The sequence below is a fragment of the Triticum urartu genome, chromosome 2A (genome assembly GCF_056163025.1).
Source record: "Triticum urartu cultivar PI428250 chromosome 2A, HENAU_Tu73, whole genome shotgun sequence".
Classification (NCBI taxonomy): domain Eukaryota; kingdom Viridiplantae; phylum Streptophyta; class Magnoliopsida; order Poales; family Poaceae; genus Triticum; species Triticum urartu.
This window is the reverse complement of record NC_141874.1, coordinates 190494081-190509786: the sequence shown is the minus strand read 5'-3', so window position 1 is coordinate 190509786 and position 15706 is coordinate 190494081. Positions and strand designations below refer to the sequence as shown.

The 15706-nt window shown below is 41.2% G+C and overlaps 1 protein-coding gene across 1 annotated transcript; it reads left to right on the top strand.

The window, feature by feature from the left end:
- The first annotated feature begins 864 nt into the window (after positions 1-864).
- Positions 865-9537, top strand: LOC147984488 (uncharacterized). Its single transcript, XM_087541122.1, has 2 exons — positions 865-1222; positions 9515-9537. Exons 1-2 carry the CDS (start codon positions 865-867, stop codon positions 9535-9537), a joined length of 381 nt encoding a protein of 126 aa, XP_087397248.1.
- The last annotated feature ends 6169 nt before the right edge of the window (positions 9538-15706 follow it).

Here is a 15706-nt window from a genome sequence, read left to right as displayed (position 1 = left end):
CAGCGTTTGGCGGGTCATATTACTGCTTTAAGCCAGTTCATAAGACGGTTAGGTGAGAAGGACATACCGCTATATCAGATGATGAAAAAGACAGACAATTTTGTCTGGAGTGATGCTGCTAATACTACCTTTGAAGATTTGAAGAGACAGCTCGCTGAGCCGCCGATCCTTGTTGTTCCTATTGATAAGGAGCCATTATTATTATATGTGGCTGCTAACACACGTGCTGTCGGTGTGGCTATTGTAGTAGAGCGCAAGGAGGCTGGCAAGGAATATCGGCCGGTTTACTACGTCAGTGAGGTGCTTGTTGAGTCCAAGCAAAGATATGCACATTGGCAGAAGCTTGTTTATGGGGTGTTCATGGCGAGCCGGAAGCTTAAGCAATATTTTCAGGGTCATCCCATCAGCGTGGTTAGTTCTGCTCCTTTAGGAGATATCATTCAAAATAGAGAAGCCACATGACGAGTCGCCAAGTGGGCCATTGAACTCGGGCCTCATGGTTTAAAGTATGTGCCACACACTGCTATCAAGTCTCAAGCACTAGTGGACTTCATCGATAATTGGACAGAGCTGTAGATGCCTGAAGAGAAGCCGGACAACACATATTGGACTATTCATTTTGATGGGTCCAGGAAATTGGAGGGCTCGAGGGCTGGAGTTGTTTTAGCTTCCCCTCGAGGTGACAAATTTTGTTATGTGCTACGGTTGATGTTTCCCTGTACTAATAATGCAGCTGAGTATGAGGCCTTGCTCCATGGTCTTAGGATGGCTAAGGAGATGAGCTTAAGCCAGGTAAGGTGCTTTGGTGACTCAGATTTGGTGGCTCAACAAGTATCAGGCAAGTGGGATTCCAAGGATCCTCTCATGGCGGCTTATCACCTTGAAGTTGATGCCATTACTGGACACTTCAAGGGTTACCATGTGGAGCACATTGATCGCAGAAAGAATGAAGCGACTGATGCTTTAAGCTGGTTGGGGTCTCGGCGTAAGCCGGTACCACCTAACACTTTCTTAGATGTCTTGCATAACCCTTCTGCCAAGTTGCCTATGGAGGAAGACTTGGCTGTTCCAGACCCAGAAGTACAATTGGTGGCAGATCTTCACGTCATCCCAGATTGGACAGTGCCATATTTGGCTTATATGACCCGAGGCGAGTTGCCTGAAGATGAAACCTTGGCTAGACAGATAACCCGACGGTCTAAATCAATGACAATTGCCAATGGTGAGTTGCATCATCGCAGTGTCACAGGGGCGTTTCAACGCTGTGTCTCTCCTGAGGAAGGTCAAGAAATTCTTCGTGAAATCCATGAAGGAGATTGTGGCCATCATGCCAGTTCAAAGTCCCTTGTAGCCAAAGCCTTCCGTCATGGATTTTACTGGCTGACGGCTCACGCTGATGCGGAGGATCTGGTCAGTAAATGTGATGGTTGCCAGAAATTCTCACGACGGGCACACGTGCCGGCTCAAGAATTGCGGATGATTCCAATTACTTGGTCGTTTGCAGTCTGGGGGATCGACATGGTTGGACCTTTCAAAAGATCCAAAGATAAAAAGACACACCTTCTGTTTGCAGTTGACAAATTCACAAAGTGGGTTGAGGCAGAGCCGGTTAGTAAGTGTGATGCACCCATGGCGGTTCAATTCATGAAAAAGGCGATCTTTCGTTTTGGCTTTCCACACAGCATTATAACTGACAATGGTACTAATTTGTCCAAGGGTGCTATGGAGGAATTCTACCAACGTGAGCATATCCGGCTTGATGTTTCATCAATAGCTCACCCCCAATCCAATGGTCAAGCTGAAAGAGCCAATCAGGAAATCTTGAAAGGTCTCAAGCCCCGGCTTATGGTTCCTTTACAACGAACGCCAGGTTGTTGGGTGGAGAAGTTACCCTCTGTGATATGGAGCGTCGATACTACCCCTAACAGGTCTACGGGTTATACGCCTTTCTTCATGGTTTACGGAGCAGAGGCAGTCCTACCTAGTGACATCCGTCATGACTCGCCCCGTGTGGCGGCTTACGTTGAAGCTGATAACGAACAAGCCCTTCAGGATGCACTTGACCTGTTAGATGAGAAGCGTGACTTAGCAGCAGCCCGCTCGGTGATTTACCAGCAGGATTTGCGCCGTTATCACAACCCTCGAGTTAAGTCCAGAACCTTTCAAGAAGGTGATTTGGTGCTCCGCCTCAGCCAGGATCAAACTGATGCTCACAAGTTATCTCCACCTTGGGAAGGGCCCTTTGTGGTCAGCAAGAACTTGCACAACGGGTCATACTACCTCATCGATATTCGAGAGCACAAAGACTCACATAAATCGGAAGAAGAAACCCACCGGCCGTGGAATATCGCTCATCTTCGGCCTAACTATACTTGAGCCAACGGCTCTCATGATGTACATATTTTGACGATGTATATATTATGATAAGTAATAAAGCAGTACCTCTGTCATTTTTATCATCAGATGATCATATGTCTTCATCATCATAATTTCAAACGACCAATTGGGGGTTGATCGTGTTCGAATATAGCTTAACCCTTTGGTCTGGCTCATGATCGTATTCGAATCTAGCCGTTAAACCTCATGATCACTAGGGGGCTTCCTGTTCAAACATAGGTCAGATTCGAACTAAAGAGAACATAGTTGTCGGTACCCTCTTGATCGGCACAATGCCAAGCTCACTAGGGGGCTTCTTGATCGTATTCGAATCATAGCTTAACCCCTTTTGTGACTGACTTTGATCGTATTCGAATCAGAGTCGTTAAAAAATCCTCAAGGTCATTTGGGGGCTTCCTGTTCAAACATAGGTTGTATTCGAACTAAAGAGAACATAGCTATTGGTACCCTCTTGATTGGTGATACGTCCATTTTGCATCATGCTTTTATATCGATATTTATTGCATTATGGGCTATTATTACACATTATGTCACAATACTTATGCCTATTCTCTCTTATTTTACAAGGTTTACATAAAGAGGGAGAATGCTGGCAGCTAGGATTCTTGGCTGGAAAAGGAGCAAATATTAGAGACCTATTCTGCACAGCTCCAAAACTCCTGAAACTTCACGGAAGACATTTTCAGAATATATAAAAAATACTGAGTGCAAGAAGTTCACCGGGGGGGTCACATCCTGCCCACGAGGGTAGGGGGCGCACCCTACCCCCCTGGGCGCGCCCCTACCTCGTGGGCCCCCTGGTGGCCATCTGATATCCATCTTCTGATATATGGAGTCTTTCGATGAGGAAAAAATCAGAAGCCATCTTTCCGGACGAGACTCCACCGCCACGAGGCGGAACCTTGGCGGAACCAATCTAGGGCTCTGGCGGAGCTGTTCTGTCAGGGAAACTTCCCTCCAGGAGGAGGAAACCATCGCCATCGTCATCACCAACGCTCCTCTCATCGGGAGAGGGAAATCTCCATCAACATCTTCACCAACACCATCTCCTCTCAAAACCCTAGTTCATCTCTTGTATCCAATTCTTGTCTCCAAGTCCGGGATTGGTACCTGTGGGTTGCTAGTAGTGTTAATTACTCCTTGTAGTTGATGCTAGTTGGTTTATTTGGTGGAAGATCATATGTCAGATCCTATATGGATATTAATACCCCTCTGATTATGAACATGAATATGCTTTGTGAGTAGTTACATTTGTTCCTCAGGACATGGGAGAAGTCTTGCTATTAGTAGTCATGTGAATTTGGTATTCGTTCGATATTTTGATGAGATGTATGTTGTCTCTCCTCTAGTGGTGTTATGTGAACGTCGACTACATGACACTTCACCATTATTTGGGCCTAGAGGAAGGCATTGGGAAGTAATAAGTAGATGATGGGTTGCTAGAGTGACAGAAGCTTAAACCCTAGTTTATGTGTTGCTTCGTAAGGGGCTGATTTGGATCCATATGTTTCATGCTATGGTTAGGTTTACCTTAATACTTTTGTTTTAGTTGCGGATGCTTGCAATAGAGGTTAATCATAAGTGGGATACTTGTCCAAGTAAGGGCAGTACCCAAGCACCGGTCCACCCACATACCAAATTATCAAAGTACCGAACGCGAATCATATGAACGTGATGAAAACTAGCTTGACGATATTCCCATGTGTTCTCGGGAGCGCTTTACATCATATAGGAGTTTGTCCAGGCTTGTCCTTTGCTACAAAAAGGATTGGGCCACCTTGCTGCACTTTATTTACTTTTGTTACTTGTTACTCGTTACAAATTATCCTATCACAAAACTATCTGTTACCTATTATTTCAGTGCTTGCAGAGAATACCTTGCTGGAAACCACTTATCATTTCCTTCTACTCCTCGTTGGGTTCGACACTCTTACTAATCTAAAGGACTATGATAGATCCCCTATACTTGTGGTCATCAAGACTCTTTTCTGGCGCCGTTGCCGGCGAGTAAAGCGCCTTTGGTAAGGAAAAATTTATATAGTGTGCTGATATTTACTGTCACTTGTTACTATGGAAAGTAATCCTCTGAGGGGCTTGTTCGGGGTATCTTCACCCCAACCAGTAGAGCAAAGAGTTTCTCCTCAACCTACTGAACCTATTGAAAATGAAAATGTCTGCTTTGAAATTCCTTCGGTATGATTGAAAAACTGTTAGCTAATCCTTTTGCAGGAGATGGAATAAAGCATCCTGATGAGCACCTAATCTATGTGGATGAAGCTTGCGGATTATTTAAGCTTGCAGGTGTGCCCGAAGATGTTATTAAGAATAAGGTCTTCCCTTTATCTTTGAAGGAAGATGCATTGACATGGTATAGGCTATGTGATGATATGGGGTCATGGAACTACAAACGATTGAAATTGGAATTTCACCAGAAGTTTTATCCTATGCATCTTGTTCATCGTGATCGCAATTATATATATATAATTTCTGGCCTCGCGAAGGAGAAAGCATCGCTAAAGCTTGGGGGAGGCTTAAATCAATGTTATATTCATGCCCCAATCATGAGCTCTCATGAGAAATGATTATTCAAAATGTTTATGCTCGGCTTTCTGATAACAATCACACCATGCTCGATACTTCTTGTGCTGGCTCTTTTATGATGAAGACTATTGAATTCAAATGGGATTTATTGGAAAGAATTAAACACAACTATGAAGATTGGGACCTCGACAAAGGTAAGGAGTCAGGTATGACACCTAAGTATGATTGTGTTAAATCTTTTATGGATACCGACATTTTTCGTAAATTTAGCACTAAATATGGACTTGACTCTGAAATAGTAGCTTCTTTTTGTGAATCTTTTGCTACTCATGTTGATCTCCCTAGGGAGAAGTGGTTTAAATATCATCCTCCCATAGAAGTAAAAGTAGCTGCACCTATTAAAGTTGAATAAAAGACTATCACTTATAATGATCCTATTGTTCCTACTTCTTATGTTGAGAAACCACCTTTCCATGTTAGGATAAAGGATCATGCTAAAGCTTCAACTATGGTTCATAAAAGCAATATTAGAACTTATACACCTCCTGAGCAAATTAAAGTTGAACCTAATATTGCTATTGTTAAAGCTCTCCTGTCTGATAATATTGATGGGCTTGTTATTCAATTCTGTAATGAGACCGCTAGAATTGCCAAACCTTGTGCTAAAGATAAACATAGACCTGTGGTAGGCCTGCCTGTTATTTCTGTTAAAATAGGAGATCATTTTTATTATGGCTTATGTGATATGGGTGCTAGTGCTAGTGCAATACCTTTTGACTTATACAAAGAAATTATGCATGACATTGCACCCGCTGAGTTAGAAGATATTGATGTCACAATTAAACTTGCCAATAGAGATACTATTTCACCAATGGGAATTGTTAGAGATGTTGAAGTATTTTGTGGGAAAACTAAATATCCTGCTGATTTTCTTGTTCTTGGCTCCCCACAAGATAACTTTTGTCCCATTATATTTGGTAGACCCTTCTTGAACACTGTTAATGCTAAGATAGATTGCAAAAAGGATGTTGTTACTATTGGTCTAGGTGATATGTCTCATGAGTTTAATTTCTCTAAATTTCATAGACAACACCGTGAAGAGGAATTGCCTAGTAAAGATGAAATTATTGGCTTGCTTCTATTGTTGTACCTCCTAGTGATCCTTTAGAACAATATTTGCTAGACCATGAAAATGATACGTTTATGAATGAAAGAAGGGAAATAGATGAAGTATTCTTTAAACATGAACCCATTCTGAAACACAATTTTCCTATTGAAATCCTAGGGGATCCTCCTCCACCTAAGGGTGATCCCTTGTTTGAGCTTAAACCGGTACCTGGTACTCTTAAATATGCTTATCTTGATGAGAAAAAGATATATCCTGTTATTATTAGTGCTAACCTTTCAGAGCATGAAGAAGAGAGATTATTGAAAACTCTGAAGAAGCACCATGCTACTATTGGATATACTATTGATGATCTTAAGGGAATTAGTCCCACTCTGTGTCAACACAAAATAAATTTTGAGGAAGATGCCAAACCAGTTCGTGATCATCAACGACGGCTGAATCCTAAGATGAAGGAAGTGGTAAGAAAGGAAATATTAAAGCTTCTTGAGGCAGGTATAATTTATCCTGTTGATGATAGTTAGTGGGTAAGTCCTGTCCATTGTGTCCCTAAGAAGGGACGTACTACTGTCGTTCCTAATGATAAAGACGAGTTGATCCCGCAAAGAATTATTACATGTTATAGGATGGTAATTGATTTCCGCAAATTAAATAAAGCTACTAAAAAGGATCATTACCCCTTACCTTTTATCGATCAAATGCTAGAAAGATTATCCAAACATACACATTTTTGCTTTCTAGATGGTTATTCTAGTTTCTCTCAAATACATGTGTCAGCCAATGATCAATCAAAGACTACCTTTACTTGCCCTTTTGGTACTTTTGCTTATAGACATATGCCTTTTGGTTTATGTAATGGACCTACTACCTTTCAAAGATGCATGATGGCTATATTCCCTGACTTTTGTGAAAATATTTGTGAGGTTTTCATGGACGATTTTTCCATCTATGGATCCTCTTTTGAAGATTGCTTAAGCAACCTTGATCAAGTTTTGCAGAGATGTGAAGAAACTAACCTTGTCTTGAATTGGGAGAAGTGCCACTTTATGGTTAATGAAGGTATTATCTTGGGGCATAAAGTGTCTGAAAGAGGTATTGAAGTTGATAAAGCTAAAGTTGATGCTATTGAAAAGATGCCATGTCCCAAGGACATCAAAGGTATAAGAAGTTTCCTTGGTCACGCCAGTTTTTATAGGAGGTTCATTAAGGACTTCTCAAAAATTTCTCGGCCTCTGACTAATATATTACAAAAAGATATACCATTTGTCTTTGATGATGATTGTGTAGAAGCATTTGAAATACTTAAGAAAGCATTAATCTCTGCACCTATCAGCCACCTGATTGGAATTTAACTTTTGAAATTATGTGATGCTAGTGATTATGTTGTAGGTGTTGTTCTAGGGCAAAGAGTTGATAAGAAATTAAATGTTATTCAATATGCTAGTAAAACTCTAGACAATGCTCAGAGAAACTATGCTACTACTGAAAAGGAATTCTTAGCAGTTGTATTTGCTTGTGATAAGTTCAAACCTTATATTGTTGATTCTAAAGTAACTATTCACACTGATCATGCTACTATTAAATATCTCATGGAAAAGAAAGATGCTAAACCTAGACTTATTAGATGGGTTCTCTTGCTACAAGAATTTGATTTTCATATTATTGATAGAAAGGGAGCTGAGAACCCCGTTGCAGACAACTTGTCTAGGTTAGAAAATGTTCTTGATGACCCACTACCTATTTATGATAGCTTTCCTGATGAACAATTAAATGTCATAAATGCTTCTCACACTGCTCCATGGTATGCTGATTATGCTAATTACATTGTTGCTAAATTTATACCACCTAGTTTCACATACCAGCAAATGAAAAAGTTCTTCTATGATTTGAGACATTACTTTTGGGATGACCCACATCTTTATAAAGAAGGAGTAGATGGTGTTATTAGACGTTGTGTACCTGAGCATGAGCAGGAACAGATCCGACGCAAGTGTCACTCCGAGGCTTATGGAGGACACCATGCTAGAGAGAGAACTGCACACAAGGTATGCAATCCAGTTTTTATTGGCCTACTCTCTTCAAGGATGCCCGTAAGTTTGTTGTATCTTGTGATGAATGTCAAAGAATTGGTAATATTAGTAGACGCCAAGAAATGCCTATGAATTATTCACTTGTTATTGAACCATTTGATGTTTGGGGATTTGATTATATGGGACCTTTTCCTACCTCTAATGGTTATACACATATTTTAGTTGCTGCTGATTACGTTACTAAGTGGGTAGAAGCTATTCCAACTAGTAGTGCTGATCATAACACTTCTATTAAGATACTTAAACAAGTTATTTTTCTGAGGTTTGGAGTCCCTAGATATTTAATGACTGATGGTGGTTCACATTTTATTCATGGTGCTTTCCGTAAAATGCTTGCCAAATATGATGTTAATCATAGAATTGCATCTCCTGATCACCCACAGTCTAGTGTCAAGTAGAATTGAGTAATAGAGAACTCAAATTAATTTTGCAAAAGACTGTTAATAGATCTAGAAAAAATTGTTCCAAGAAACTTGATGATGCATTATGGGCCTATAGAACTGCATATAAAAATCCTATGGGTATGTCTCCGTATAAAATGGTTTATGGAAAAGCATGTCACTTACCTCTCGAACTAGAACATAAGGCTTATTGGGCTATTAAAGAGCTCAATTATGATTTCAAACTTTCCGGTCAGAAGAGGTTATTTGACATTAGGTCACTCGATGAATGGAGAACCCAAGCCTACGAGAATGCCAAATTATTTAAAGAAAATGTTAAAAGATGGCATGACAAAAGAATACAAAAGGCGTGAGTTTAATGTAGGTGATTATGTATTATTATACAACTCTCGTTTACGATTTTTTGCAGGAAAACTTCTCTCTAAATGGGAAGGTCCTTACGTTATCGAGGAGGTCTATCGTTCCGGTGGCATAAAAATCAACAACTTCGAAGGCACAAATCCAAAGGTGGTGAACGGTCAAAGAATTAAACATTATATCTCAGGTAACCCTATAAATGTTGAAACCAATGTTATTGAAACCGTAACCCCGGAAGAATACATAAGGGACACATTCCGGAACGTTTTAGACTCCGAAAAGGAATAGGTATGTGGTACGGTAAGTAAACCGACTCCAAAACAGTTCCAATGGCAATTTTATTCCATCTTGGAATATTTAGAAAAATAGAAAAATAAGAAGCAGTCCCGGAAGGACACGAGAGCTCCACGAGGGTGGAGAGCGTGCCCTACCCCCTTGGGCGCGCACCCTACCTCGTGGGCACCTCGTGTGCTCTCCGGACTCTGTTTTCTTACGCGTTACGTATTTTGGTCGGTAAAAATTCATTATATAATCTCCCGGAGGTTTTGAATCCCGTATCACGCAAATATCTCCTGTCTTTGTTTCGAGCTGTCCTGCTGCAGATTTTAGCAACATGTCGTCCTAGGATTCGGAAGGAGAGAGCTATGTGGCTGACTACCTTGCGAATCCTAAAGTCTATGGGGATGTGGAGCATTGTGGTTGGACTACGGAAGAAGAAGAGGACGATGAACCTAAGGGAAAGGAGGAGACGAGCTCAGATGAAGATGAAGTCCCACTACCTCAACCTGGGGACATGCATGTGGAGTTCAAAAAGTCAAGCCTCCCTGATAGAGTAAAGAAACCTAAGATCGAGTTTATCCCTTTTCGCCTCTTGCAGGAAAACAAGCAGGAACTATGCAAAAAGATACTGAGCCTGGAGCAGGAGATCGAGGACCTAAGGGACCAAAATTCTGTCCTCAAGCGCAAATTAAGGAAGAAGCCTACGCCATCAACAAAACCATCACCTTCTTCACCAACAAAGAAGAACTAAGTATCTGGTATGGGCACTCCCCTTGGCAACCGCCAAGATTGGGGGAGTTCCCCGGTATCGTATCACCATCACTTCTATCCTTACCGTTTTTCTTAGTTTGATCCTTTTGATAATATCTTGATCTAGTAGAATAAAAGCTTTTAGTATGATCTAGTTGTGAGTTTTGCTTTATGATCCTTCTATGTAATCGAGTCCATGAGCTATATATAATAAAGATTAGTGTTGAGTCAAGGGCTTGTTTATTTTGCCATGATCTTGAGTGAATAAAAGAAAAGAGAAAGAATAAAAGGAAATAAAAGAGATCATATGGATCTTATGGAGAGTAATGAGCTCACATAGAAAGAGTATGATAAATAAAAGTTGTTGAGAGTTGACAAACATAGTTTTGGTCATCGTTGCAATTAATAGGAAGTAATAAAGAAAGAGAGGTCTTCACATATAAATATACTATCTTGGACATCTTTTATGATTGTGTAGTGACGAGACCTCAAACAGTCTGATCTCTGTGCTCCGGTGTCATCCCTGGATCAGTAATGTTGACACCACACAATACTCGGAGGATTTATAGCAGAGTAGCAATCACACACTTATTACATCGAGTGTCTCAAAAGAGAACTTAATACAATAAATATGGCTTAAGGCCATCTAATAACGATAACAGCGGAAGGCTTGGAAGATAAGTGAGTCCATCAACTCCAACGGCATCACTGAGTATAGAACCACAACCTAAAAACTCCTTAATCGTCGTCTGAAAAGTCTGCAACATTAACATTGCAGCCCGAAACGGGTCAGCACATGGAATATGCTGGCAATGTAACACATAGAGAGTAATGGAATGAAACAGCTATACTATATGCATATTTGGCTGGTGGAAAAGCTCTATGGTTATAGTTTTGCGTAAAGACAATTTTTCCCTACTTCAAAGGAATAAATTTATTTAACTATCATGGTAGTTGTTAAACATTGAGAATGGTTGACAGCATTCTCAATCCCAATTAAGCATCATCAGTAAACATAACCCAACAAAATTAATTTAGAGTAACATGTTGAGATTCACATGATAATCCAGGTATTAGATACGCAAGATGTCCATAACCAGGGACACGGCTAACCATGATTAGTTTATTACACTCTGCAGAGGTTTGCGCACTTTTCCCCACAAGACTCGATCGCCTCCGTTTGGTTTCTCGCACTACATAGTGTTTGAGAAGACGGATGACCGAGACATAGTCTTTCAGAAGCGCTAGCACCTTACGATCGGGTAGACCGTACCACCTACATCCCCTACATCTGCTAGTCTACCACTGTAAGAGTTCGCACAACTTAGTCAACTATGCTAGAGCCCATAATAGCTTGTGGCTGCACACGGAAGTTTCTAGTATGAATAGTCTCATGATCCCTATGAGCTTGGGTCGCGGTCCAAAAGAAAACAGGCAAGTCCTGGAATAACCAGGTGCCTCAATCCACCCAGATGTGTGTTTAAGTTGCCACCTTAGATAAACCATTAATTAACAAAACTCACATCTATCATGGATATCACTCACCCAATCCACGTCTACTAGCATAGCATGGCATAATAAGCAAATGTAGAAGTAACTCCCAAAGGTTTGATAATAAACAGGTAATAGGAACTACCTCATCTACTTCCCATCCCACAATTTAATTAGATCCTAACCATGCAATGTGTGAGGATTGATCTAATGCAATAAAACTGGGTAGTAGGAAAGGTATGATCAAAGAGTTACTTGCCTTGCTGATGATCCGGGAAACCTAGAGATTCGAAGTAACAAGCGGCGCACTCCGGGTATTCTATCGCAGACAAACAAACAAGCATACAATAAGTACTCAACTAATGCACAGGTAAAACTCAAAAAAGAGATCTAACCAGAAGGTTCAACTCAAGAACTCCGGTTGGCAAAAAGAATCAAATCGAACGAAGCAACGAAAGTCAAATGGCGAAAGAAAACAACTTCGTTCTACTAATCTGGATCTAGGGAAAATTTTACAGTAGCAAAATCTTGTTTAAGTTGGTTAAACGGATAGGGGGTTTCGAGACGAAACTCCAGGCGCTTGAATCGCCTGATTCCGATAAACGAGCGAAAAGATATACTAAAACGAAAATCGGATCAGGAATCACGATTAGAAAAATCGCGGATTTAATTCAAGAAAAAGAAAAACGACGAACGTTCACTGGAACGAACGAATGGACGAACGCTCGCTATTTAAATAAACTGGAAAAACCGATCTATTTAAGAAAACGGCACGGATTTCGAGGCGGCGGCGGGCGCCAGCGGCGGCGTCCGGCGGCGGCGGCGGGAGCTGGGGGCGGCTCGGGCTAGGGTTAGCTCTGGCTGGGCCTCCCCCCGGCTTAAATAGCCTAACGGGCCGGGAGTCCTAGTCGGACACGGCCCTAGGTCGGTTCGATTTTTTTCAAATAATTACGCGCAGAAGAAAAATAAAAAGAAAATACTAAACGGACTCCAAAAATTCCGAAATAAATTTTCACGGGCTTCTAAAATCAAGCCGAACAAGGTGAACATTTATTTGGGACCTAAATGCAATTTTGAAAAACGCACATTTTTCCTAAATTCAAATAAAACACCGAAAAACTCCGAAATAAAAACTTATTTGATTTTATTATTAAATCCTCAATATTTCTTTATTTTGGGAAAGTCATTTTATTCCCTATCTCATATTTTTGGTAATAGAAATAATTGATGATAAAATAAATAAAATCAAATGATCCTATTCTCAAAATTTGAGAAAACTCAAATATGAAAATAACGAAATCCCCAACTCTCTCCGTGGGTCATTGAGTTGCGTAGAATTTCTAGGATCAACCAAAATGCAAAATAAAATATGGTATGCAATGATGATCTAATGTATAACATTCCAAATTGGAAATTTGGGATGTTACAAACCTACCCCCCTTAAGATGAATCTCGCCCTCGAGATTCGGGTTGGCTAGAAAATATGTGAGGGTGGTCCTTGAGCAAATCTTCCTCTCGCTCCCAGGTGGCTTCGTCCTCCGTGTGGTGGCTCCACTGAACCTTGCAAAACTTGATAACCTTGCTGCGGGTAACTCGGCTGGTAAACTTGAGGATCTTAACTGGTTTCTCCTCGTAGGTCAAATCGTTATCCAACTGAGTAGTTTCCAATGGCACTGTGTCTCTCAAGGTATGTCAGCCATCTCCGCGTGGCATTTCTTTAACCGAGAAACGTGGAACACATCATGAACTCCTGACAATCCTTCAGGCAATTCCAACTTGTAGGCCACTTCTCCCATACGCTCCAAAACTCGATATGGTCCTACAAATCGTGGCGCTAACTTCCCTTTAACTCCAAAACGCTTTGTTCCCCGAAGTGGAGATACTCGAAGATAAGCTCTATCTCCGACTTCGTAAACTGTCTCCTTGCGTTTAGAATCTGCATAACTTTTCTGTCTGGACTGGGCTACCTTGAGCCTATCGCGAATCAACTTCACCTTCTGTTCAGACTCTTTAATCAAGTTAGGTCCAAACAACTGGCGGTCTCCAGCTTCGTCCCATGATAACGGTGTCCTGCACCTCCTTCCGTACAATGCTTCAAAAGGGGCCATCTTTAAACTGGTTTGGTAACTGTTGTTGTAAGAGAACTCTGCATATGGCAAATTATCGTCCCAACTAGATCCATAATCTAGCGCACAAGCTCTCAGCATATCCTCCAAATTGTGATGGACTCTCTCGGTCTGTCCATCTGTCTGTGGATGAAAAGCTGTACTGAATTCTAGCCTGGTACCCAAAGTTTCGTGCAACTGCTTCCAGAACTTTGAGGTAAACTGGGTTCCTCTATCTGATACGATACTCCTTGGAACTCCATGCAAACATATGATCCTGGTCATGTATATCTTTGCCAACTTAGCACTGGTGTAAGTGGTCTTTACTGGGATGAAATGAGCTACTTTCGTCAATCGATTGACTACAACCCAAATCGAGTCATAGCCTGAACGAGTCGTGGGTAATCCCATGATAAAATCCATGCCTAGCTTATCCCACTTCCATTCGGGTATCGGCAATGGTTGTAACAATCCTGCTGGCTTCTAATGCTCTGCCTTTACTCTCTGACATACATCACAAACTGCTACATACTCCGCAATATCCTTCTTCATTCCGGTCCACCAGAAAATATCCTTCAGATCCAAGTACATCTTGGTATTTCCTGGGTGAATTGAATACGGTGAGTCGTGTGCCTCTTGCAGTATCAACTTCCTGATCTCCGGGTCATTGGGCACGTAAACGCGGTCTTCAAACCATAGGGTATCATGCTCATCCTCACGAAATCCCTTAGCTTTTCCTTTGCTAAGTTTCTCCTTAATAGCGGCAATTTCTTTGTCAGTCTTCTGAGCTTCTCTGATTCTATCCATCAAAGTTGACTGAATCTCCAATGCTGCTACATAGCCTCTCGGAACTATTTCCAAACATAGTTCACGAAGATTTTCTGCTAACTCCCTTGGTATTTCTCCCGTCATTAATGTATTGATGTGGCTCTTACGGCTTAATGCGTCAGCTACTACATTAGCCTTTCCGGATGGTAATGCAATCTCATATCATAATCCTTGATGAGCTCCAACCATCTCCTTTGTCTGAGGTTTAACTCCTTCTATGTGAAGATGTATTTCAAACTCTTATGATCCGTGTACACCTCACAATGATTTCCAATCAGAAAATGTCTCCATGTTTTCAATGCATGCACTACGGCTGCTAACTCCAAATCATACGTGGCATAATTCAACTCATGAGGCTTCAGTTGTCTTGAGACATATGAAACAACTCTCCCTTCCTACATAAGCACTGCTCCAAGTCCTCGATGTGAAGCGTCGCAATACACCTCATAATCTTTGGTCTGGTCTGGCAAAATCAACACTGGTGAGGTAACCAAACGTTTCTTCAACTCCTGGAAACTAGCCTCACATTCCTCCGTCCATATGAACTTGGTATCTTTCTTTAACAACTCAGTCATAGGCTTCGCAATCCTTGAGAAATTCTCAATAAATCTCCGGTAGTATCCTGCGAGTCCAAGAAAACTCCGGATCTCTCCAACTGTTGTTGGGGCTTCCCACTTGGTCACGGTATCAACTTTAGTGGGATCAACTGCTATACCTTCGCAAGATATAACGTGTCCGAGGAATCCTACTTCCTTCAACCAAAACTCACATTTGCTGAACTTGGCATATAATTGATGTTCTCTGAGCTTATCAAGTACTAGTTGCAAATGTTCCTTATGCTCCTCTTCATTCTTCGAGTAAACCAGGATATCATCAATGAACACTAGACAAACTTATCCAAGAACTCCATAAACACTTTGTTCATCATGTTCATAAAATAGGCAGGTGCGTTAGTCAGACCAAATGACATAATGGTATACTCGTACAGCCCATACTTGGTGGTAAAAGTTGTCTTCAGAATATCCTCTTCTCGAATCTTCAACTGGTGGTATTCTGATCGCAGATCGATCTTGGAAAATACCTTAGCTCCTTGCAATCGATCAAACAGATCATTGATCATCGGTAGTGGGTACTTGTTCTTGATCGTTACTTCATTCAATCCTCGATAATCAACAACCATCCTTAACGATCCATCCTTCTTCTCCACTAGAAGTACTGGCGATCCCCAAGGTGAAGAACTTGGGCGGATATATCCCTTATCCAGTAACTCCTTAATCTGCTTCTTAATTTCCACCAAATCCTTTGCTGGCATCCTATATGGTCTCTTTGATATTGGCCCTA

Excerpts from the sequence above, each read along its gene's own strand:
- LOC147984488 (XM_087541122.1), top strand. The coding sequence starts at position 865 with ATGGCGGCTTATCACCTTGAAGTTGATGCCATTACTGGACACTTCAAG. Across the intron at positions 1,223-9,514 it reads ATCAATGACAATTGCCAATG|ATTTTAGCAACATGTCGTCC; the intron begins GTGAGTTGCATC and ends GTCCTGCTGCAG.